At 47.1% G+C, this 23,925-nt stretch overlaps 12 protein-coding genes across 12 annotated transcripts; 8 read left to right on the top strand and 4 right to left on the bottom strand.

Annotated features, from left to right (window-relative positions):
* Nucleotides 1–122: 122 nt before the first annotated feature.
* On the bottom strand, nucleotides 123–3,152 carry TbgDal_VI4420 (ATP-dependent RNA helicase, putative; the record flags this gene model as incomplete). The annotated part of the gene is made up of 1 exon (XM_011775947.1): nucleotides 123–3,152. One exon carries the CDS (start codon nucleotides 3,150–3,152, stop codon nucleotides 123–125), a length of 3,030 nt encoding a protein of 1,009 aa, XP_011774249.1.
* Nucleotides 3,153–3,407: 255 nt separating this feature from the next.
* Nucleotides 3,408–5,231, bottom strand: TbgDal_VI4410 (glutamyl-tRNA synthetase, putative; the record flags this gene model as incomplete). The annotated part of the gene is made up of 1 exon (XM_011775946.1): nucleotides 3,408–5,231. The coding sequence occupies one exon, from the start codon at nucleotides 5,229–5,231 to the stop codon at nucleotides 3,408–3,410; it is 1,824 nt and encodes a 607-aa protein (XP_011774248.1).
* A 4,964-nt stretch (nucleotides 5,232–10,195) lies between these two features.
* TbgDal_VI4400 (hypothetical protein, unlikely) lies at nucleotides 10,196–10,519 on the bottom strand (the record flags this gene model as incomplete). Its single annotated transcript, XM_011775945.1, has 1 exon — nucleotides 10,196–10,519. One exon carries the CDS (start codon nucleotides 10,517–10,519, stop codon nucleotides 10,196–10,198), a length of 324 nt encoding a protein of 107 aa, XP_011774247.1.
* Nucleotides 10,520–10,593: 74 nt separating this feature from the next.
* On the top strand, nucleotides 10,594–10,977 carry TbgDal_VI4390 (hypothetical protein, unlikely; the record flags this gene model as incomplete). The annotated part of the gene is made up of 1 exon (XM_011775944.1): nucleotides 10,594–10,977. The coding sequence occupies one exon, from the start codon at nucleotides 10,594–10,596 to the stop codon at nucleotides 10,975–10,977; it is 384 nt and encodes a 127-aa protein (XP_011774246.1).
* A 785-nt stretch (nucleotides 10,978–11,762) lies between these two features.
* TbgDal_VI4380 (hypothetical protein, unlikely) lies at nucleotides 11,763–12,179 on the top strand (the record flags this gene model as incomplete). The annotated part of the gene is made up of 1 exon (XM_011775943.1): nucleotides 11,763–12,179. The coding sequence occupies one exon, from the start codon at nucleotides 11,763–11,765 to the stop codon at nucleotides 12,177–12,179; it is 417 nt and encodes a 138-aa protein (XP_011774245.1).
* Nucleotides 12,180–12,616: 437 nt separating this feature from the next.
* On the top strand, nucleotides 12,617–12,901 carry TbgDal_VI4370 (hypothetical protein, conserved; the record flags this gene model as incomplete). Its single annotated transcript, XM_011775942.1, has 1 exon — nucleotides 12,617–12,901. One exon carries the CDS (start codon nucleotides 12,617–12,619, stop codon nucleotides 12,899–12,901), a length of 285 nt encoding a protein of 94 aa, XP_011774244.1.
* A 301-nt stretch (nucleotides 12,902–13,202) lies between these two features.
* TbgDal_VI4360 (hypothetical protein, conserved) lies at nucleotides 13,203–13,628 on the top strand (the record flags this gene model as incomplete). Its single annotated transcript, XM_011775941.1, has 1 exon — nucleotides 13,203–13,628. The coding sequence occupies one exon, from the start codon at nucleotides 13,203–13,205 to the stop codon at nucleotides 13,626–13,628; it is 426 nt and encodes a 141-aa protein (XP_011774243.1).
* A 364-nt stretch (nucleotides 13,629–13,992) lies between these two features.
* TbgDal_VI4350 (hypothetical protein, conserved) lies at nucleotides 13,993–15,216 on the top strand (the record flags this gene model as incomplete). Its single annotated transcript, XM_011775940.1, has 1 exon — nucleotides 13,993–15,216. One exon carries the CDS (start codon nucleotides 13,993–13,995, stop codon nucleotides 15,214–15,216), a length of 1,224 nt encoding a protein of 407 aa, XP_011774242.1.
* A 303-nt stretch (nucleotides 15,217–15,519) lies between these two features.
* Nucleotides 15,520–17,925, top strand: TbgDal_VI4340 (hypothetical protein, conserved; the record flags this gene model as incomplete). Its single annotated transcript, XM_011775939.1, has 1 exon — nucleotides 15,520–17,925. One exon carries the CDS (start codon nucleotides 15,520–15,522, stop codon nucleotides 17,923–17,925), a length of 2,406 nt encoding a protein of 801 aa, XP_011774241.1.
* A 1,352-nt stretch (nucleotides 17,926–19,277) lies between these two features.
* Nucleotides 19,278–20,582, top strand: TbgDal_VI4330 (3-hydroxy-3-methylglutaryl-CoA reductase,putative; the record flags this gene model as incomplete). Its single annotated transcript, XM_011775938.1, has 1 exon — nucleotides 19,278–20,582. The coding sequence occupies one exon, from the start codon at nucleotides 19,278–19,280 to the stop codon at nucleotides 20,580–20,582; it is 1,305 nt and encodes a 434-aa protein (XP_011774240.1).
* A 1,633-nt stretch (nucleotides 20,583–22,215) lies between these two features.
* Nucleotides 22,216–22,677, top strand: TbgDal_VI4320 (RNA-binding protein, putative; the record flags this gene model as incomplete). The annotated part of the gene is made up of 1 exon (XM_011775937.1): nucleotides 22,216–22,677. The coding sequence occupies one exon, from the start codon at nucleotides 22,216–22,218 to the stop codon at nucleotides 22,675–22,677; it is 462 nt and encodes a 153-aa protein (XP_011774239.1).
* Nucleotides 22,678–23,538: 861 nt separating this feature from the next.
* Nucleotides 23,539–23,844, bottom strand: TbgDal_VI4310 (hypothetical protein, unlikely; the record flags this gene model as incomplete). Its single annotated transcript, XM_011775936.1, has 1 exon — nucleotides 23,539–23,844. The coding sequence occupies one exon, from the start codon at nucleotides 23,842–23,844 to the stop codon at nucleotides 23,539–23,541; it is 306 nt and encodes a 101-aa protein (XP_011774238.1).
* Between the last annotated feature and the right edge of the window lie 81 nt (nucleotides 23,845–23,925).

Genomic DNA, 23,925 nt, shown 5'->3' with positions numbered 1-23,925 from the left:
AAAAAAACTTAAGCAGAGCATCAGGAAGGAATCAAGACGATAGCAGAGAATTTGTAATGATATGTCAACCCTTAAGCGGGGCCCACATACAAATATATAACTCGCAACATAAAGTTAAACGATTACTCGACAGTGACAGCGCATTCATGCAGCCACTCCTTTGTCACGATAGTAAGGCCCAGCATCAGGGTAAGCGACTCTTTTGTCTCAGAACGCACATTCTTTTGTAGTGTGACAAAGGTGACGTATTCTGGTGGAGGATATGTTCTTGCTATTGAGCTCGAAGGATGAACGTAAACTATAATGTGGTTCGCAACTGTAATGTAGGGTGTTTTCGTCGTCTTATCGCTCTTGTATTCTACACCGTGAGACCGGCATTCTTGCACCGTGGCTCGACGTGCTACCTGATCAACAAGACCAATTATAAACAATTTCCTAATCACTATTTCCTGATTCTTCGAGAGGTGGGCGAGGGCTCTTTCCTCAAAAAGTTGCTCTGGTCCAACGACATCAGCATCGCTGGCGCCTTCAACAGGTTCTTCAGCTGTATCGCGACTCGCTAGTACTAGTAGTTGGTCACCAAGTTGTTTAGCTTCTGAAAGGCTCTTTTGGACAAGACAGTAGCGATCACAATTCACCGCACTAGAGTTGTTCATATATACCAGAAGTGCGTTCAGGGAAGTAAGTAAATCGCTTCCAGGATGCAAAAGCGCCTGGAGACGCTGCTTTCGTTCTTTTTCATCATCAGAAATATCTTTGCTTTTCCATTTTATCCGATGTCCTTCATCCGTAAATACGCTCGTCGTGGTGGAAAAGATAGATGCGATCAGCGTAATTAGAGTAATGAGAAACCGTGGAAGCTTACGGTCTATTCCCTCAACGATCACTCGAGAGAAACGCGGGGGAATAGGATAAGCAACAAGCCGTCTGCCCGTTGCAGTAATCCGGAATTCATCATCGGAGTTCAAAGCACCAATAAGCCCCAAGTGAGTCAATGCGCGCTTCAAATCGGCCTCTTTGGGGGGAGATGGAAATGGAAAGGTCCCAACATGGTTGATGCCGAAATGCTTCATTAAGAGAACCACAGATTCTAATGAAGTCCTCAAAATCTCTGGAGCACTGTGTTTAGGCATCAAATTCGAGTAAACGGCAGTGCTATACAGACGATAACAATGTCCAGGTGCCACACGACCGGCACGCCCACTACGCTGTTCAGCAGAAGCTTGACTTGTCCACTCTATTCGGAAGCAGCTTGCACAAGTAGATTCGTCTACCGTCTTTGTTTTCACTCGGCCAGAATCTACCACATAACGTATATTAGGAATAGTGATCGAAGTCTCGGCTACATTTGTAGCCACAACGCACAAACGCTTTCCTGCTGGAGGTTGCTGGAAAACCTCCTGTTGTTTCGAGAAATTCATCAGTGCATACAAGGGAAGGACATGTAGTGTATTGAGCTCACCATTCACCTCACTTTCATCAGCAAATCCTTCTGCCTTCTCTGGAGATCCTGCAGCATTTCTGCAACGCTTTCTACCGATATTACAGTTTTCTAGCTCCGTATCATCTTTATCCAACGCATAATCCTCAGTTGCAAGTCCAAATTCATCTCTTTCGATATCTGACTCACTTTCATCAGACTCACTCGGTGTAGTCGGTAACTCAGAAGTAAGTAAGGCATGCTTGGAGTATGAAGTTTCGCAGTATTCAATCTTCGTCTTTGCATAGTGTAATAGCAGTCGGTCGCACAACAGCCCGATTTCGTACTGAGTCGAAAGGAAGACCAGAATTCCACCTGGCGGTAACTTTTTGTGAATTTGACAAACCTTACGAAACGCCTCGTCAACGTAGTTAAATAATTCCGTCCTCTTTGAAAAATGATTTGTCACTGGAAAGCGACGGGCCTCCACGCAAATAAAAGGTGGTGGCACAGGAAACAGCTTTCGATTATCCCTGAAATCTGCAACACGCATTGTGGCTGACATTATCACCAACTTTAAGGGCTTCAGCGTTGTCATCTGCGGAAGCCCACCATTTTTCCTCAATTCTTCTAAGTACAGGTCATTCCTCGTAGGCATGATGCGAGACAACATTCCGATAAGAATATCACCTGTAACACTTCGTTCATGAGCTTCATCCACAATAATCACGCTGTACTTTCTAAGCAAGAAATCAGACTGAATTTCCTTAAGAACAATACCCTCCGTCGCAAATTTTATTTTAAAACCATCCGAAAGATTGTTGTCGTAACGGACCTGATAGCAAACGTCCTCTCCAAAGGGTACGTTAAGTTCCTCAGCAACACGCCTTGCCATAGATATCGCGGCAACACGCCGCGGCTCCGTAACCAATATACATCCTTCCCTTCCAAAGGGAGATCCCTTTGGATCACCATAACCGCATTCCCATAAAAACTGAGGAATTTGCGTTGTCTTCCCACTTCCAGTTTCTCCGCAAATGAGAACGCATGTTCGAGACGTACTATTTATGGCTTCAACAATTGCCTGTTCCTCCCTGAGAACCGGAAGTTCTTTCCGTGTTAATTCGATATGTGGGTGTCTTTTCACATGAATGCAAACACTTTGGGGGGCAAACTTAGCTAGATCCAACGTATCACGATCGATAGCCTCTCGTACCTGCCGTGTTCTGCCTTCTTCCTCCGCAATATTGGCTACCAGTTTAGATATGTATTCTTGTTGGGAGGAAACAACACGCTGTTTCTGAAGCTTTTCTTCATTTTCTCGACGTTCATGAAGGGACACTCGCATATCGTTGAGTGCTTTCCTTTTTTCAGCCTTTTCCTTTTGCTTGGCACATGCCTCAGACTTCACGTACTCCTTATGTTTCTCCACTTTTTCTCTTGCAAGAGAAAGTTGTTTTTCTGCCTCCTTCGTACGTAGGTTCCTTTCACTCTTAACCTCAAGTCTTTTCTTCTTTTTCTCTCCTTTTGAAGTGGACAAGACTTGGGGAACGGGTGTGGAGAGACCCAAGTCAGTAAAGCGAATAACATTCTTCTTAGTCATCCTTAAAAAAATAAAAAAATGAGTGGTTCCATTGCAAAATACCAGCACCAAGGACATGAAAATTGACGCGAAGATGCCCCAACAACGAGTAATAGCTATCCAACCTTTGCTTTTATCACCGACATACATCAAAATTTTCTTAAACCTTAACACAACTTAGATTTCTTCACCAATAAGTTTTTTTTAAGTGCATGCAAGCCTCCACACACGCAAGTATATGGTTTTTCAATAACACATATATGTTTATGTATTGGAAAACTTATAATCATTCGCATCGTCTTGGTATGAGTCTTTTGTTGCATACGCGCAGTCCTTTCTTTTTTTTTTTTAATTACTATCAATGGGTAGATTAGCCAACCCCCTGTTTGTGCTGAATTTCTCCCTCTAGACAGCTTGTTCTTTGTTCTGACTTTTTGAGTCTTGCTTTTGTGCTGCCTTTTTAGCTGCTTTGGCGGCCCTTTTTGCTGCTAAATCGTTTGCCGCTGCGGGCTGCGGCACCTTTGCGACATACTTCAGATGATGAGCCTTCGCGCTCAAGTGATTCACTTTCTCGCGACCATCTGGAATAGCGATAAGGACTTTTCTCGGTATGACATTATCAACAATGTAGTAACCACGACGCTCCAGTTGGATTATATCACCCTTCTTCAGAGCGCTAGTCGCTGCCTCAGAGTACACTTCTTGGGTATATTTCGTCACAGCGGCTAGGATACTATCTAGAGATTCCTCCGGATCCGGCTTCTTCTTGGTAAGTAAATGGTCATACTCATTTATCTCCATAACCTCTGCCTCAGGATATTCGGCAACCCACGTTAACTTGTGCTTAGTCTTCTTCACATCGCCTTCAAGATTGAGTACGATATCGGCATCAGTAATTGTTCCAGATTCGCCACTGGTGCGAATATTCCTTATAAACGCATTCCCCCAGTCCATCAGCGTAACCTCATCTCCCTCTTTTAAAAGAGCAACGTCCTCAGCATCGAGAAATATGACACCGGATTTATAAAACACCTTGCTCCCCATATCCGGGGCTTTTTTGTGCAGCAATTTCTCACACTTTTCCAGGCCGCCTATTCCCTCAACAACACATCGGACCTTGAGTGTATTAGAAACAACAGTGTACCGAGGTACTGAAGGGTCGAGAATCTGTGTGTTGAAGTACCACAACTTCGACCATTCCATAAAGTTGACGGTTTTTGACATACCCTGCTCCTGAACAAATTGTCTCAGGGCACTCATTTTCAACCCTCGTCTTACCAACGCTCGTACTGTCGGAAACCGGGGGTCGTCCCAGCCATCGACAACCTTAGAGTCAATAAGTTGTGTCAACTTTCTCTTCGACATCACAGCATACTCCATGTTCAATCTTGAAAAATCTTCAACAATGGGCTTCCTCAACCCTAATGCATCACAAAACCAATAATACTGGTCGTTCCGATCATGATACTCATTCGTCCGAAGAGCGTGTGTAATTCCTTCGACAGAATCAATAATGGGGCAGCAAAAGTCGTATGTTGGGTACGCCTTGTATTTGGTTCCCTGTCTTGCGTGTGGCGTCAGATTTACTCGATAAATAACAGGATCCCTCATCGCTTTATTCTCGTTATCAACGGATATCTTTGCCCGTAAACAAGTCTCTTGGCCTTCTGCGGAACCCTCTTTCATCTCACTCCACATCCTTTTCGTCTCCTCAATGGAAATATCTCGGTAGCTCGTGGGAACACCGTTGAACCTACATTTTTGCATTTCCTCCCGTGTTGTTTTATCACAATAGGCCAGACCCTTTTCAATGAGCTCATCTGCTTTCTCGTATAGTAATTCCATGTAATCGGACGAATATGTTGGACCCACATCCCATGTGACACCAAGGGTTGCCAAATCATCCAAAATCGCTTGCTCAAAGTGGTCCTTTTCTTTGGATGGGTTAGTGTCGTCAAACCGCATTACAAGTTTTCCTTTGTACTTCAACGCGAGCATACTATTGATAAGGGCCGCCTTCGCATGACCGATGTGGAGAAATCCGCTCGCTTCGGGGGGGAACCGAGTCACTACCTTCCCCTCTTCCGCATTTGTTAACGTTAGTTTGTCGTGTTCCGGGGCCTTCTGGCAGTCTTCTTCATGTTTGCTCATCACACAAAAGGGGATTTCTTTAAGAAGCCGTGAAATTAAGCTTATTTTGACGGTAAACTTGTTAGCTAACCGGAGCATCACATCAACAGCAGGGAAAAAAAGGCTGGTTAGAAGTACGCATGCGGTAACCTTCCCCGGGAAATGTTTCTAGCAGTGAAGTATACGCAATTCGGCACCCTTCCAGATGCAACCGCATACAGCCACGAGTTTCTTCAACAAAAGATAGCGATTAATAAATAAAAGCAACACGTTCGACCACAGGGGTAGTAGCGCAGGAACAATCACAAACCAAAAGTTTTTCTTTTCCTCACCATCTTTTGTCATCATACATAATTAGCATCAATCAAATCGCTGAAAGGGATCGCAAGATGGAGAAAACATGCTAATGTTTTCCCCCTTAAACACGCAGTTAGATCATCCAACAAAATATCAACAGGTGAACGCAAACAATATAAACACCAAAAAACGCTACCATCCATGGAGAAGAACCCTGACATGGAGGCACCACACAACAATGCACTATATATGAGTCAACAGTGACAGTTAGGCTATAATCCCAAAACAAATACACTTCAGGTGTCCTGAATTCCAAATGCCAGTCAATTAACTTTACCCACCACGTGCCAGCGCAGCAGATAAAACAACAATGGTAGACCAAAGAAATTTCATCACACATCTCACGTCCCGATCAGAAAAGCACCCACCAACAAATAATTTTGGGGTCCATTTAATGCATCAGCCTGGTCGGTGCATTAAATAACCGGCCGTCTCACTAACATCAGTGACTGAAACTTCGGAACGTCACGCGAAAGGGGTACCGTGGCCGATTCCCCCCCCCCCCCCGGCGGTGCACTTTTTTTTTTTTCAACCTCATCGCATACACGAACGAACGCACGAATATATCAACAAGTTCATATAGATATATATGAAGCGATTTTTTAAATGATATTGATAATGTGCTGTAATTAAGCATACCATTGAAATATGAAACGCAGCGAAAGTAGCAACACAATCAACAGTGTTTGGTCACATCTCCCTTCCACACACACACACACACACACTCACAAACATTCGAAACATTCACCGCAAACGACATCGGCAGCCTCCCGCAGATAGCAAACAGCTACCGACCACTAAGGTGGGCCGTCAGCGGCGGACGGTGAAGATACAATGCCAACTAAACTATAAAAGCATAGGCTACCCAGCCTAACGGAATTCAGTCAGCACATAAGCCAACCACCCCCGACACCCGGCGCCCCACCAGCGTTGAACACAACTACCAGGTAAACAAACGACAGCCCATTAACTGGCGAGTAACACGCACACGACTAAAATAAAATAAAATAAAAGTGGCTCAGTCCAGTGTGGGTCCCGCTGTTGACGGCTGCCTTACGGAGTCACTAGGCCCCGCTGTCCCGCGCGCCCGCCGGCAGCCAAAAGCCAAGCGGGGCATGCCGCTAGCATCAGACTGCAACGGAAAGGCAAAAGCGCCGACCCACCCTGTGGCGCACAGCCAATGCCCTTCCAGCTGCACATCACCCTTGGTAGCCCTCGGACTGCGCACACAGGCAATCAGCAGTACCATCCACACAAAAGCTCTTAATATAAGCGACACGTAAGTGAACATCAACCGTACAGCAGACGGCTCACGGTGGAGCACTGCTGAGGCTCTGGTGGCCAAAGTGCATTTCTCCGCGTACCGGGTCAACCGCCGAGAGCGCCGCCGCCTGCATCCCCTGCAGCGGATCCACACACCCTCCCCACCGCACTTCGTTCCCGTGTTGGCCCAAAGGGAGAAGGTGCACCTATTTCCCTGCGTGAAGATCTGAAGCAGGATGTGTGTCCCCGAGGGTCACTCAGCACAAAGTTACAAGAATAGCTCCAAAAGTTAGCACACAGAAGTTGTGCCGCGGCGTCGCCACACACCAAGCGCTGGAGTCGACGAGAGACCATGCGAGGCAACAACATCCCACACTCCACTCAGTGACAGTGCGCCATGATGACATCAAAGCGCTCCAAAACACTCACTGCAGTGATGTCCAAGAAGTATCCCTACCGACGTAAGAACACAAGAAGCAAGCGGGCGTCCCCGTGCAACACAATACGTGTGATTTCACGTTTGGGCGTCTGAAAGCCTTTAGTGGTGAACTATTTCCAACTTCCTACAACAATAGGCTCACATTACGAGCGACACCACGCAGATGAATAAAAGGTCTCGTATTCTTTCAGTTCTTCTTCTTGTCTTCTCGTCGGAGTTAATAGAAGCCATTCCAAGATGGCTGGCCACTACTGTGGAATATCTTGGAATGCCTTTTGTTGTTGATGAGTGTTGTTGAGAATCTCTTCGTTATGTACAACGTATGACTCCCTCCGTTCTGATGTTTTCCTTTACTCCTTCAGAGTCGTCACAGCACAGTATACAGGAGACGGAACAGCACACTTCCCCACAGTGTGCTAACTTTAAAGATGCCGAGTCGCTGAACTTTCTGCCATAAATTTTTCTTTTTGATGTTATCGATTCCCTTTATCCTTCCTTCTCCTTCTCCTTCCCGTATGTGGGGGTAGCTCTTTGCTTATGATCGCTGCGTGCGCTGCTTGTGTTGTCAGATCATTCTATGGTGTCAAGAAGAGAAGATACAAGTGGAAAATGGATGCGGCACCTGGCGGTACCGTTCCACTGCGAGGAGAAACTATGCAAATTATCTCCAAAGTCCTTTATACCCGTATGATCACTCTTCCACAGCACACTGTCCATGAAAATCTTTCACCCATTGGTAGCTCAATAATAATGGTAACTTTCAATCGAAATCGTTGCTTTGGACTGTGATTTCAGGTGTCGCATGGAAGCCATGCGTGTCTTTTTATAAAGTACAAGGTCAGGTTTGATTGCGGCGCTGTGACACACATGTTGGAAGCATCGGTGTTAATGTGCATCTGCTTGGTGTCTGTGGTTCATTTGTGCGTCTGCCCCTTCCGCTTGAGCTCAAGCTCTTCCTTCTCCCCCAAACACACACACACACTGTGATGCGCTCTGCGGCGTCTCCCCGAGCAGTCTCCTTGCTTAAACACATTCCGGCGCACACCGCACTCCTAGCTGTGAGTTCGCAGTTGGAAGAGGATCACGGGAAATACGTGAAGGTACAGTGTGTCGCCGCACCTTGATATTCACGGCGTATCCGCGCGGCCATATTCGTGTTTGTTTACCATTTGCGTTACTGCATTCGACCGGCGCTAGCCATGGGCTTTGTGCTCACGCCGTCTCATTGCATCACCAGTGTGTGTCATACTGTTTTTCGCTGTCGCAGTGTTCGCACGGATTGTTGGAGTTCGACGCTTTGTAAGCCGAGCTTTGTACTTTTCATTTCAGGCACTGTAGTGGTGCTCGCGGGTTAATATTTCGCAGCATCCATTTTCAATGCCGAGAGGCAACGGGGCGGGAACGAGCCACTGCCACCTCTTCTTCGCTCGCTTTTCCCCTGACAGCAATATCGGTCCCATGTAGGTTACAATGTCCTGAAGCTTCGGGTCAGGCAACTGCGGCATGTCAGTCACCCTTTCCACCATACCATCAATCATCCCATTCCATTCCACATCAACGACTAAATACAAACTTCAATGTGGTATACGCTTTCCCTCCCGTATTTGTAGGAGAAGCACCCGTAGCTTATTTGGGTGTTGGTCTGCCACGGTGAGATGGACCTGCTTCCAATACCATGAGTGGCAACAGCAAGTCTGTGATTGTCAAGAGTCTGCTCAGGGGTGACGCCGGCCACCTCAACGTGGTGCCAGGGTCCAGTACCCCGTATTTTCAGAGGAAGCCAATAGTCAGCAGCGTTCCTTTCATGGGGAACTCTGCATTGCTCCAGCTCCGGCTTCTCATAGCGTCGGGGCCGGTCGCGTTTTTCTGGGACACCGTTTTTGACTTCTCAGTCCCGGACACGTGCGAGCACGCCATCGACGATATCCGGAGTTTTCTCGATGACGTTGTATACGCTTGGAAAACATCCAGTGACAATCCCGCACCCTTTTCTATTGTCAGGGATTCGGTTAGGTTACTGCGTGGCGATGGGGCTGCATTTGCCCGCTCCACGAATATCAGTTTGTTTCCCCCCAATGTTGTCGTAGCTGTCCCATTCTTTTTTTCCCCAATAATGCAGATCCCTCAGTCCATGGCCCGTGGCATCTACCAGGCGGTAATTGTACACCGTTTCCACTGAAGCGTTGTGCAATCTGCCCACCCTCGCTTTCATTTTCATATCTTTGTGATCTTCCGCGCGTATGAACCTTATTTAATTGTGAAAGAGAACCCTGTTGCGGTATCGAAGTGTGAGGAAAGTAACTGGGGGCTTACACCACTTGACACAAAGGGATTGGTGATATAGTGTAATGTGTCTCCTCGTGGTCTTGGACATGAAGATTCGGAAACACTCTTCCCCGGCATTGCACTTCACTGAGACTTTCACTTCTCACATCAACACGGACTTGGGACTACGTATTAATGTGGCGCTTCTGAGCTGTAAGCCGCTACCTTCAGGGACGGTGCTCTCTTAGTACATTCGCTATGTCACGCCTGAAATGATACAGCTAAATTTTCAGTGTGCAACAGCGGGTTCCCCTCCACTACCCTTACACACATCCTATTACGACGCTTCAACCCTTCACATGACACACGCTCGCGCCAGTGCGAGGTAAAAGAACCTCAGAAGCTGGTGTGCTTAGCCCTGCGTGAAAGTAGATATTGCTCCTATTTGAAGTAGACTCAGGTCAATTTTTTTCGTATTGTCTGCATAGCGCGCCTTGCCATTTCAATTATGCAATGGAGTATCACAAAGAGCAACTTTTAAAGTTCTCTCAAGCCCTACCCACGCTCCATCACCGTTTGGTGTGAGCGGTATTCATTTCACAGAACCGAAGGGTGTGCTTTTCATCTGCGTTAGGTAAAATTCCATTAGGTACTCTCAAGACCATGGTGCCACCATGTCCACTTACCTCCGCAGTGTGTGTTTGATATTTTTCTCTTTCGTTTGAGGAAGCAGCAGCGTTCAGTTATGTGTAAACAAATCGGCACGTAACTGGGGTCCTTCTTCCAGTAGTCGGTTCAGCGAGTTCATCGCCATGGTGAACAATGGAAGTCCAAAGCGGAAGCCACTTGCACTCTCCATGACAGTGCAGTGGCTTCTGACACTGCATTGGCAATCATCATGCGTACTCTCCTGTGGGGTTAGAAATTCCCCCTCCGTGGTGTGATGAGTGGATCGGCGGAACATTGCCTGAGTGCCCGGATACCACCGTTGCCATCTACCACATATAATGCACGCGTAACCCACGAACGGTGCTGGCATTCGACTTCTCCGACAGTCTTCCATTCTGTAGAGCGCAGCTGATGGCTTTGGCCGGCGTCCAAGCCCACTGACATTCAGCCGCTCGAGTTTTTTGCAGTATGTGTTTCCCCTGCACGCTGAACACCCCCTCGGTTGCCTCCCGCTATTTCCATTTATGGAGTGCTCGGGTGTTTAAACCCTCTTTGTCTAGAGGGTTTCCACAAGAGCCTCCGCCCCGATGCTTTTTAATTTCCACGGGGGGGGGCAGCCCGCTGCGACCACTGGGACCAGCCGTGTTGGTGGGTTGGTCTGGATACCACAAATTCCCGGTTATTCTCCTCTTCCAAAGGCAAACTACGGCCTCCATGACCCTACTCCTTGGAGATTTTACCATGCTTAGCCCTTATCCTCCTCCCACTAAGGGGTTTCATGATATTTCCATCAACTTTACTCACCCACACCCTCCAAGTCTGGGGTCTCCGCGTCCCGTAGCGAAGGAGTAAATTCGCCTGTTCTAGGGATGGATTTCGCTGTAGCGCGGCAGGCGGCCCGCTCGTATTAATTCGTTCACATTGTCCGCACCCTTCCGCTATTTGTGGAGCTACCTCTTCGTCTCGCTTATACGCCCTTTCTCCACTGCAGGCGTTCTGCCCGTCAGCGGAAAAAAGTTTCCTTGGCCGCGCGGTTGGGTTTGCCATGCTGTTGCCAGGGTCGGCGGCGGCCTGAGACGTCACCCGTTTATGACACCTGTTTCCTTTGTATGTGGCTCCCCTGTTTGCTGCTTCGTATTCCCGGTAGCGGGCAGTGCCTGGGCCGACCTTCGATTGATGATTTCTTCGCCTCCGTGAATGTGACCGTGAGTTGGGAACTTCGATTTTCTCATGAACCAAACAGCGTACGACGGTATTTCCCTCGGGATTCTATATCCTGAAGTTCTTAAAATGCGGTGGTGGTGGTTGTTGTTGTCGGCCGCTGCTGAGGGGTCCTGCCTGCCGTGCTCCACAGCTCCGCTTCTTTCAGGCTTGCATTAAAGTTGTTGGGGAGGAGTGCTGGCATAGTGGTGAGTGTGATGTGGTAGCGGGTGGGCGGAAGATGAGTCGGTTGGACCTTACATCCGAGGGTCCTCCACTTGAATTGCTCTTTTCGTTCCCTGTGTCTGTGTACCTGTGTGGATTTAGCTGAATTTGACGGATGGTGGGTTTGCGATTGAGGGGCAGAAGCGGGATCACGGTTTGTGTCACCGAATGGCAATGTTTACTATGTTTTTTAAAGATATATATATATATATATGCATATGTTTGCCTTTCTGTGTACTACTGGTCCTGCCTCAATGCTATTCAATATTAACTGTTGCTGTCGTTATTGGTTTTATTTATTTGATCACCTACACCTCCTTTCGTTCCCTCCTGCACGAGGGTTATTATATATAAGCGTCAGTGTAGGTGCTGTTGTGGGGGATAAGTTATTATATCTGGCGACCGGTTGTCTGCTTTCACCACATCACAATTTTATTATACTTTATGTGAACGTTTCAGTACTTGTTGTAACTGTGGTGGGATTTGCATATTTGTGGTTGGGGTTGCTGCTAAGAATCAATAGCGCACCGCGTCTTTCGGGAAATATTTGGATAATAAACACTTATTTAGGATGTTTAGAGGCGTCTTTTTGTACGTTAGCGTGGTCGGTTTGGCCTTTTGTAAAATAAAAATATCATATTTTTGTAGTTCTTTGTTCCGGATTGGGTGGGTATATTTTCGTTTTTTCGTTGAAATGGTTATGACACTTTTTTTCTTCTGGACTGCACTGTGACCCCTATGTTCGGGAGGATACGAAGTTGCATATTTTTCGTTGTATACCTCTGTGTGTTTGTAGTATTTTTAGCTTTTGAAAGGTTGCTGTACAGGGTTCTGTTTTGTTTGCTGTTTGAATTTAAAATTTTTTAGCGTTTGTTATATACTCCTTCATTTTTGTTCATTGTTTATTCCGCTTTCCTCTGCTTTGTTAGGATCTTGTGGTTGCTCAAGTGTAGATACTGCAGGTTTCGCATATCGTTTCTGTAGGCTTCTGCACAGTGTGCTATAACATTGGTGTTATTTCTTTTCAGTGTTAGTGTCCCTGCTGCCGTTGGTAGAAGGTGGAAACATGCTTCGACGGAGCATCCTTTTCAGGATGAAGTATGCCGATCTAGAGTTAACAACACGGGGTGAATTTCCCCACGGCATGAAGGAACCGGCATTCGTAAAGAAATTAGACCAAAACATCCCGTGGTATTTTTCAACTTATAGATCAATGTATCACTGGCCGATTACGGGTGACAACTGGAGCGACTTGAATGAAGCTGAGAAACATCATGATCTTCACATGTTTTATACCCTAGCCTGGTGGAAACTGGGGGAAGGTATTTTTGGGGTTGATGAAGATAGTTGAAAATTTATTTTTCTTCCACGAAAACTTCGTCATCGTGACAGGCTCGTTTTTTTGTTCACTTGTTGAACCTATTTCTTATTTGTAGTTAAAAATGAAGATATTTTCCACTTCTTGCACGTCTGCGCCGAAGGTTCCTTAATGTGTGAGGCAGTGTTGGCAGAAGTGTTCCAATGTGTTAACCAGGTGCGGAGCTTACGTAACAATATGTATTATTATCACCGATTTTATTTCATTTTTTTCGCACTAGGTAACCTTTCTTTTCCCTGCCAATCCAGGGGTGGTAGACGTAGGATCTTGGAAAATGCTGAGATTATGTAGAAGACTATCATACCGTTATCAAGAATTCGAAATGTCGAAGGGAGCCAAGTATCCATTTAACTACGCACGTGAAGCGCCTAATACTTCTGTTTTCCCCCAGTACCAGATGAATTTCTGGATGTTCTGGGGTTGGGGGCGTCAGGAACTATGGATTGACCGCGACACCCGGAAGTATGAAACCACTTGGGAGATGCTTCGTCGACTCCTCATGTGGTTTTTCCCCTGTTACTTTATATTTCCATTTGGTATACCAAAGTGGGTAGCTGCGAATTACTATGGCGAGTATGGAGAAAAGCCCTTTTTGGACTATACAATGCACTATCCAATGGATAATCATTATATTGAGTGGGGTGGCAGCGTATTGGACGCGGAGTGGCTGCGACACATTCACACAAAGGAGTCGTACTGATTTTTTTTTTTTAAAAGTCGAGACAAGTTCATATGTTATGGAGGTGTGGGAAAGTAAGTTTGGTGAAGGAAAATAGCGGAAGTGATTGTGGAGGTGACCTATTGTAGTGAATCTGTATCCTTAACAGGAGATAGAAGTTTTGTTCTTTAGAAAGTTGACACCCCTTTTTACATCAGTTGTTGTTTTTGTGTGTATGTGGAGGTTCCCCTACACGGAATATATATTCATAGTTGTGTAAGGTCTGTCATACGTAAGTATATACGTGCTGACCCTTTTACAATGTTTTTTTTGTTTACCTGCCACTGAAACGACAATAAATGGCGTCAACGTATTCACATGTGTATGAACGTTAGAAAGGAAGAAGATGCGAAAGTTTTGTCATTTCATGGCAAATTGTTGGAACTCGGCAAGATCTCACGCGACTTACGGTGCTGTCCCGTTAACACACAGCCAGGTTACCTCTGTTTACGCGACCGATGGGGGCAAAGTGGATGAGTTGGGTTTGCTTGAACTTGTGGAGGAACGAATTTTCAGTTGGAAGTTAAATAAGTGGGAGATGCGCATTCCTCCCAATCTTCCGAACGATCAAAAAGAATTGATCCGACAGGAGCAGGAAAACCTTAAGCAAATTTTGTCCGAATGGAGAAAGTGTTTCGGTGCCTTAAATGCCGATATTTTGCAGATTTCATCTTTGACAGGGGTTCCGAAGGACGTCGTGAGAGAAAAGAACAGGACGTGGCTGCAAGAAGAGGTAGCGAAATTACGGTGGATAGGCGAAGTGAATAAGGCGGCATTATTGCGTGACGCGTTTATGCGGTTGGAAGCATTCGGATCAAGGGACTTTATGTTTATGGAACGATTATGTTGCATTTATGGTTTGGCGCGGCAGGGGACATTTGATGAAGCGTTTACGAACTATATCACTGAGGATCCAGTTACAAATGATATTTTTGTGGATGAGCGAAACCCCTTTAAGGAGCTAGTTGCTCATATTGTGAGAAATTACAGCCAAATTGACATTATTTATGACTTCTTAGGTTTTAACTATAGTGAGGGTTACCGCTCGTCACTAAGGCGATACATGGAGTATTTACAATGTAAAACGGCTGAAAATGTAAGGGCCTCTGGGAGGTTGGTAACAGGTGACAAAGGGGAGCATAACATCCTGTTTGACTACTGTGTTAGCAGAGAGTCGCTGGTTTCTGGTGACAGCTGCCAGGGAATAATCGACTTTCTTTACATCAATGGAAATGATGTTACTCTTATTATTATCGCTTCAGACAACCCGTGGTTGCGCAATCGCCAGCTACCCCATCGCAGGCAAATGGAGGGTATTGCAAGGCGCGTGTGCTTTGTTCTAGGTATCCCACCTTCTGAGGTGCGGATTAGGAACCTTCTTTTACCCCCAACGTATCTTGATAAGGGTTCCATCGTTCGGTTGAATGATATCGTATTCCGTCTCTCAAATGAGCAGTCGAATTTGCTGATACCGTGGTTGACAAATTACAACAAAGAACTGGACCCTAAAGATGTTGATTACACAGCACTCGCGAAAACAACGAACGAGGAGGAATGGCTCACTTTGTAACTTATGGTGAACAAGCGTCAAGAAACCGTCACATATCGCTTTCGGTTATTTGTCGCTCTTTTAGTAGTTTTAACGAGATGCTCTCCCTTCACCTTGTTTCCCCGTGGCCATATTGGTTTAACATTTACTTTTCCCCGCTTTTTTCCCCCTTTCCCCATAAAAATAAAATAATAAGCGAGGCAGTATATCATTAAGGAGGACTGGTTTGTTGCTGCAACTCTCTTTTCGTACTGCTTTCTGGTGAAGAAAGAAAAGCAAACAGCGGTTCCAGTGAAACAGGGGATCTACCCTTCGTCGAATGATATGGCAGCCCAACACACATGTCTGGTAAGAGTTAATTTATATCTTTTTGATGAGAAAAGTGGTCAATACGAAGATTATGGGCCGGTGGGTTGCACAATTATCGGTACACTTTCCGATCCTCCCATTTATAAAATGGGTTGCTATGACGAAAGGAGTGAGTACCTGTGCACTGCAGTTATTACTTCCAACAATGAAACGGGTGCGTGTATCGCACTACAAGAAGGAGGATACGTATCTTTTAAGGATGAGCAAGGGAGGTGCTGGTCTATGCTTTTTGAAGAAGAGGATGAGGCGATTAAGTTCTGTGCGCATGTAACTGTAGCTATGTACGGTGTGTCTGGCTCTCCGGAGCAGAGTATTATTGCTTGTGATGTTACCATGGGGAATAGGGATCGAATTATCCTCGCTAACGATCAAGTGAAGGTTCGTTATATTTGTTGGGTTATCCAAGCTGAAAATCCGCGAAAAGAACTTCCCACACTCGGAAGCAAGTTGGATGGAAATCTTCACGACGATAAACCGGTTGCATTGTGTGTTCCAACAAACCACCTCAGTGTTACACCAGACATGAAGGGGTTTGAGGGTATGCTTATTGGAATGACTGAGAAGGGGTCTCGTTTCGTAGTGGTACCCTCGAAGGTCAGGCGTGGGGCAGGGGCACAGGTGCATACCTGCTTTTTCATGCACGTGGTAAAGAAAAAGGATACTTTGACCGGTGAAGGAAACAATAGTGGGGTCGTTCCCTTTCTGACTTCGCCTTCCAACATGTCAGGTCAAAAAGCTGATGGAGTAAGTAACTTGAGTCCTGATGCGGCTTACGCGGTGCCTCCACCACCGGCTGGCTTTAACAGGGAGCAACTATCAGCTGTTGACCGGCTTCGCGACTGCGCCGAACTGCTCACGAGGCAACTGCAGAGCATTCGCCAGCAACTCGATGTCTTCATGAACGATGTCAAGCTCTTTGAACGCGACACGAAGCCTCACAGTTTGTCTAGCGCCCAAGTCGAGTATTCAGTACAGAAGCTCATGAGCGACACTGAGCAGAACAAAGAACTACTTTCCCAGAAGGAAATCACCCTGAAGCAAATGGAGGAGAAAAATAGAGATCTACAAAAGAAAGTTGAGAAATTTAGCGCAACAACCAACATGCTTGCTGAAGAGAAAAAAAGTACTATTAATTTGCTTAACGAAAATAAATTGGATTTGGACCGAAGGTTGGCAGACGCCCAGGCTCAACTTACGAGAATTCATTCCGAACGCGAAGATGTTTCTCGTCATTTGTCTTCAATAAAGCAACTCCTTCACGTCACTGACCAGGACATTAAGACCGAGAAGCGAAGCCTACAAGTTGCATCAGTTGTGTTGCAGACTAATAAGGCGAAGCTCGCGGCAGCTGAAGCAGCCCATACAGAGGAGAGCTCGCGTCGGAAAATTATGGAATCAAACGCCACGACTCTCAACGATCAGCTGCGCAGTATTACAGACGACATTCGTCTGAAGGAAGGTCAGATAGAGGAGCAGAGGCAGAAGATAGAGAGTGATAAGCTTCACTACGTGCAGTTAATAGAAGATGAGCGTGGCAAGGGTGCTGAGGATGTTCGTGAGTTGCGGCAGGAGCTACTTGAGGAGCTGTCTGTACGTGAAAGAAGGTACCAGGAGGAACGGCAAAGGGTTGCACAAGATTCTTTTGAGAGAGGGCGCTTCCAGGGCATTGAGGATGCCCAGAATGAGGCTCTTGTGGAGGCCGACGCGGCTACACAAGAATTATCCATCACCATTCAGCGACGGAAAGCTGAGTTAAACGCCATGTGTGTGCGTTTAAGGGTGGCAAAGGAGCAAAATGAGGCGGACGAGTGCCGAGTGGGGGCTCAAGTTGTAGTGTTGGAGAAGACGATCAGCACGGTTACGGCACAGAACACGCAGATGGAGGTGGAGTTGAATTCTTTGAAAACAGCGGCAGACAGAGTTGAAAGTGACGTATTCGCGAGCATGAGGTCAACAGTCGAAAAGCTTTCGCACCCAATTGGTCGGGATGACCTGCTGGCACTAATTCACTCACTGCGGATGAACGAAAACGTTAGCTACGATTTCGAGACAAAACGTGAAGAGGAAAGGCAGGCTGCGATTGACCGGGAACGCAGGGAAGTTATGGAATGGGTTTCTGGGACGATAAAGGGTGACATTGTTCGTTTCCCGCCTACACATGTGCCGTACTTTGCCGATGGTGTAGAGCTAAATTCGGGTGGAACTGGGCCACTAGAAGAGGGAGGACAGCTCAGCCATATAGTGGAACTGAGGTTCGATGACATCAACAATGCCAAGGAGTCCGAGAAATGCTGTTTAGACGACGTTAATGCGCTTTATCGTTCGCTTCTGCTCGAAATCACTTGTGGGAAGTCCCTGTAGATAATGGTTTGCAAATGAAAGGTTGAGTGGAAACAAACGTTTCCCAACCCAGTAACTGTTGTTCTAGTCATGTGCATGTGGCAAGGCAAGTAATGCTGTGGCCATTTGGGGTGTTCCGCCACAAATACTTGCTTCATAGGGGGTGATGTTTCTCGATGTTGTGCTTACGCTCGGCTTTTTACCATTGCTGCCCCATCGGTAGTGTTTGGAGCGGTACAGAATTAATTTCTCGGGATTTACCGAAGTGGTTACAACATCCCAAATATATCAGGTAATCTTTATTTCGGTGCAGCTTGGGCTGCACGACACGCCTTACCTGGTCTTGGGTGTTCTGTGGCTTCTGTTTTGTAAGCCCCTCTGGATCGATTGGTTCGCTACAGGAATATCAAAGGGAGAAATACGATGTCTGCGTCAGGAAGCAGGTGCTTTTTATTTTAGTTTCAACAACGTTATGCACGTTCCTTTAATCCTACGGTTTCACGGTGGGTGGCTGTTTCCCGACGGTTTGAAATTCAATGAATCAACCGACGATTCACAAGTTGCTAGAAGCAGTGGCGCCAAGGCAATGTTATCACCGACTGGCTCCACGATCGTTCGTGGCAGACCTAACTCGGTTTGCAGCCGAGCGAAGCAGTAACATGAGGATGCCTGCTTATACTTGAACCGGGTAATGTGCTTGCGGTGCATGAGGGGAGGAGAGGGTCGAACATTGTCAATAATTTGCTCTTGAATCCACTTTTTCTGTTGTCTACTGTATTAGCGTTGGCCACTGCCGAAAAGGGTTTCTGTTCTTCATGCCGTAGAGCAAGATTTTTTTTTTTCCACCTCTAGCTGTTTATGTTTTCCACAATTTACTCCTTTAAGCAGAGACTTCATTAGTCATGGGTGATGGGGACGTCACGAGTAGCGACCCTTCGATTAGGCGTGTCTTCTTCCAACTATTTGCTCGATGCGCTTCAGACCGGCCTACAAACAGGTGATGACAGAGCAACCCGTTAGCACCGATATACGTACGTAGGTACACATTAGTGCCTTACGGTCAGCCACTAGGCTCATAACTGCGCATAAGGTACTGCCAGTGTTCGGTTCACTGGTTTCCTGACGTGTTGTTTCGTGTTCCTTAAGTCCACGGTCGGGAGGATTGGTTATCCTCCGTGGGAGTGGTAAAAGTCTAACTGTTTTGTTCCGTTTTTTTTTTTGGAGGGTGTGTGGGTGGGAAGGCTCCTCCGGAAAAAGTGAATAACAGGCTCACTTTTTCATTCTGATATCCCTTGTTCACTTTTTAGTTCCCCACTTTTGCAGATTTTTTTTTTTTTAAGCTACCAAGCATTTTGTCGTCAAAAGCACTAGCAATGCTTCGTAGGACTCTCTCATGTGCTTGTGGGACAGGCAAAACGGGTTGGGGCGCAATGAGCAATGCCGAGCTTGTTAAAGCCGTAAGCAGTCGTCAATTAACCTTTTATGGGTTAGAGCAGGCTCTGGAGCCCGACTACCAGCGCGCTATCGCTGTGCGTCGTGAGGTGGTGTCCGACTATGTGGCATCCTCCCAAAGTGCGGAGGTGAAGAGGAAAAGCTTGGAGCGTATACCATTTGAAAACTACGAATGGGATCGAGTGGTTGGTCAGAACTGTGAAAATATTGTGGGTTACGTTCCTATTCCTCTTGGTATGGCTGGGCCAATAATAATGGATGGCTGTGAATACCCCATTCCCATGGCCACGACAGAAGGTGCCCTGGTTGCCAGCACACATCGAGGCGCACGAGCTATATCCCAAAGTGGGGGCTGTAAGACACTGATCTTGGGCGAGGGCATGTCACGTGCTCCAGTAGTGGAGGTTGAGTCTTTGGAAGAGGCGGGAAGGCTTCATAATTTTTGTGTAGAAAATTTCACTGAAATCAAAGCAGCTTTCGAGAGCACGACGCGATTTGGGAAGTTGCAGTCGCTCAAGTGCGTCATCATCGGTCGCAAAGCCTATATTCGGTTCCGCGCGACCACCGGAGATGCGATGGGGATGAACATGATAACCAAAGGTGTCGACAAGGCATTGGAGTTAATAAAGCAAAACTTTCCGTCGATGAAGGTTATTGCGTTGTCGGGGAACTACTGCACTGACAAGAAACCCTCCGCAGTGAACTGGATTGAGGGGAGAGGAAAAACTGTCGTTGCCGAGGCGCTCGTAAGGGGCGAGTTGGTTGAGCGCACATTAAAGTGCACCGTTGAGGATCTTGTGTCACTAAATATCGACAAAAACCTCGTTGGCTCAGCTGTTGCCGGTTCTGTTGGTGGCTTTAATGCACAAGCTGCCAATGTTGTTGCAGCAATTTTCATTGCGACGGGACAGGACCCAGCGCAGGTGGTGGAATCCTCCACCTGCATCACCACAATGTCTAAAGTTGGGAACGATCTGCTCATTTCGGTCGCAATGCCCAGCATTGAGGTGGGAACAGTTGGTGGTGGCACGGGTCTACCAGCCCAGAGTGGGTGCTTAGATATGATCGGGTGTGCTGGGTCGAACAAGGAAGCACCAGGGGCCAACGCGCAGCTTCTCTCACGTCTTGTTGCGGCTGGTGTTCTTTCTGCGGAACTGTCGCTCATGTCAGGGTTGGCTGCAGGGCACCTCCTAAGTGCCCACATGCGGTTGAATCGTAGGAAGTAATGCGGATAAAAATGAAACCAGTATGAAGTAGAGTGTGGTGGAGAGGGCAATGTGCGTTGTCCTTGTGGGTTGCACAAGGGGAGGAGTATGCGCTTACGTTATTGCTGTGATTAAGTGGCGGTGGCTGATCGGAGTTTCAGTGCTCGTGTAAGCGGGTAGTGCATGTACGGTGTAGGTGCTGGTCATCTGCACCTCTTTCCTCCTTCTTGAGTGTTCGGGTGTGCGTGTTCATTATCGTATTACCTATGGGTGTGCCGATTTCGACCCTTTAGCATCGCTCCGAAAGAGGGCAAGAGGGCCGGCGCGCCCGTATTTCTGGGGATTATTCCCGTTCCTTAATGTGGTCGTGCTGCTTGATTTTCTCTGTACAAGCTGACGCTAAACGGGGGTTCGCGCCTTGTGTTGAGGTTACCCGTTTGCCCTGACTCGTGTTCGCATGTACGCGGCAGCGAATATTTCAACTTAAACTGAGGACCTTTCCAGTCAGGGTGGTGGTACCATTGGAGTAGCAGAAGGGGGTGTTTATTATCGTAGTAAAAGGGAAGGTTGGTTGTACAGTGTGACTTTGTTTTCGATAGGCGCCACCGCTCTTTGTGTCACGGCTGTGCAGTGAAGGTAGCGGCTCGACATGTGGTGAATGAAGATGTCATTGAAGCGATGTAGGCTTTACACGAACTATGTATGCTGGCAGTGGGTGATAAGGAATAGAACACCTACCCCAAGGTGACCAACCAGGGAAATCTGCAGAATTCATAAGATACAACAATGGAAGCGAAGCAGCGTCTCAATTTGAAGGGGAGGCTGCGGGTAACACGCCACCGCGGACTCGGCCCGACTTCATAAATGTGCTGTGGGCGCAGGATTGTGACGTGCTTTGTGTTACGGCATCTGGTTGTCGCTTCGCAACACCGTGCGGTGCTGCAGCCTTTTTTATTGAACGCTGCGTTTGTGCTGTTTTTTCACCACAACCGAGCTGCCCAAGCAAGATGCACATTCATTACAATAGCGTGTGAACAAGCGATGCACGTAGTTGGGACGCCTTTTCAAATGAAAATGGCTTGCTTCGGGCCCAAACCACTCCGATGTTAACGGGAGGTGGGAGTGGCGCAGCAAACATGTTACTTTTTTTTTTTTTCTGTTGGAACTTCCTTTGTGTATTTTCCCGTGTGCATGTGTTTGGCAAAGCACAGGGTGTAGAAGCCCAGCAGGCGGATTGTAGGCGTGGTTGGTTTGCCTTCTTCCCTCTTTGTCCAGTTTGGCAGTGCGGTATGCATGCACATGTACGTTTACTCGTTGCGTGGTCTGGTGTATGTCTCACCGCACAACAGTCCTAGTAACCTTCTGCATGTAAGGGGAAAGGTATTTTTATTTTTGTTGGAGTGGCTAAGTTTAACTTTTCTGTATATGTTCGCCTCGGTGTGCGTTTGGGAATTGTGTTCTGCCGCAAAGGTTGCTCGCGCAGAGTCGATGCGGTTGTGCGTACTTGTACCGTTATGGTGGGGGTGCATGCCCTTCTATTTTCCTTTCTCGTTTAAATTTTTACCGAAGACGCAGCACCCAGAGAGGAGGAAAAGTGAGGGACTGTACGCAAACGTGTTGGGGATTCGAAGACGTTGTGACGGAAGTTTTGCATATGTCCTCTTCTGCTCTGTTGTTCGTGGCAAATTTACCCACAGTAGCGAACGCGCAGTATGTAGAACGCCTGTTCTCGGCTTACGGTCACGTTGCTGATGTCAAGATTGTGTTTGAGGGATCGGTGCAGTTTGCGGAGGTGATGTACAACGCCGTGGACGATGCGGACTCTGCGATCGCCGCGCTGCATCATCACTATTGCGCATCCAGGAATACACCTCTGGTGGTATTATATCACGTGAGGAGTCCTTGCATTTCAGAATATGGCCGCAAAGTTGGGCGCGAGTACGCCCAAGCAGCTGCGCTGGGTCGCGACCCCTCATACATCCCACTGGAGGGGTTTGACGAGAACTATCCTCGGACAGATGTCCCCCCGCCCCCATCTGACAGAGAAATCTTTGAGGGAGCGCGCTGGAATGACAATAGCGGTCCAGCAGGCGAGGGGCGGTTGCATTCGTATTAGGAGGTTGTGGTGTGGTAACAACGGTTCGCCATGCGCTTACCGTGCGTTACTGTAGTGAGAATGGCCCCTGGCATTTCGAGCACATACCCACTATCTGTATCGTGTTAGATGCCTTAGTTGTATCATTTTCGTTAATGTTTTTGTTTTTGGTGGTGGGGCAACATTTAGGGGAGGGATGTGTGGCGGGAATTTTTCTCATGGAAGTGCTGAGTGCTGGCAATGAGGAAAAGAGTTTTTATTTCATGAGTATTCTAGAGGGCACTGCGGGGCCGTGTGCCACCAGCGTATCGGGAAGCGTGCGCAGACGTGCACATTACTGTGAATCTGTTGGGCGTGGATATTTGCAAGGATTGATTGTTGTGGGCACTGCCCAGCATTTAAGATGGCGCCTTGAATCTGTCCACACCTTCGCACCCTTCTTTGAACGACAGTTTCCAGTCCCAATCATGAGGGTGGAAAATGATGAGCAAAACGCTGCAGCGACATCACATATAGAGTTTTTTTTTTCGTGGCTTCTCTGTCCATTCTCTGCAACTGAAGCACAAGAGATGCTACGTGAAGCGCGAACAAGTGAAGTGTAAGCCCATATACACATCATTATGATTGTGGTCAGCATTATTTTGTCAAATTTCTTTCATGACTCTCTTCGATTTTCGTCTTAAAATTGGCGTATCGGTATCGTTTCTCTTCACGTTTTAAGAAAGCATTACCCTCATTTTTTCACCCCTTTCTGCTTAACACTCATTCGTGACGCGTTACGTATTTTTTCCCTCTTAACCGTTCACTCAAAATTCTTTGCTGTGGGAGTGCTGACATTTACCCGGAGGTTGTGATGTACCTCCCCGCCCATTCCCGAAAAGGTCAAACGCCTGAGCAAAGTCTGGCGGGCGAGAGAAGGTAGGAAAAGAAAAAAATAAAAAGGAGGCAGCTGCGGTTTGGACGTGACTCCTTAACGTTATGCATATCGCCGTGGACACGGGTTGTTTCTGTCTCGTTTACTTCACCGGGTTCACGGATATCCCTTACGGGCGCACGCGTTGGCAGTCTATTGCTGGGTGTCCATTGGCAATCATCGTTTTTTTTTTTCGCAGGCTTTACCTGCGTTCTCCCTTCGCTGGTCCCTTTTCGATTTTTCACTTCGCCTACGCACTGACGTGAATGTCTCATTCTTGCCCTGTTGCTTCCACTACGTGCCACCGAATGTGACAAGAATTTCGCTATTTCATCTTCCGTATTCGGTTGCGCACA

Source organism: Trypanosoma brucei, chromosome 6 (assembly GCF_000210295.1).
Source record: "Trypanosoma brucei gambiense DAL972 chromosome 6, complete sequence".
Taxonomy (NCBI): domain Eukaryota; phylum Euglenozoa; class Kinetoplastea; order Trypanosomatida; family Trypanosomatidae; genus Trypanosoma; species Trypanosoma brucei.
Note: the sequence above shows the minus strand (reverse complement) of the source record. Positions and strands in the feature narration are given on the sequence as shown.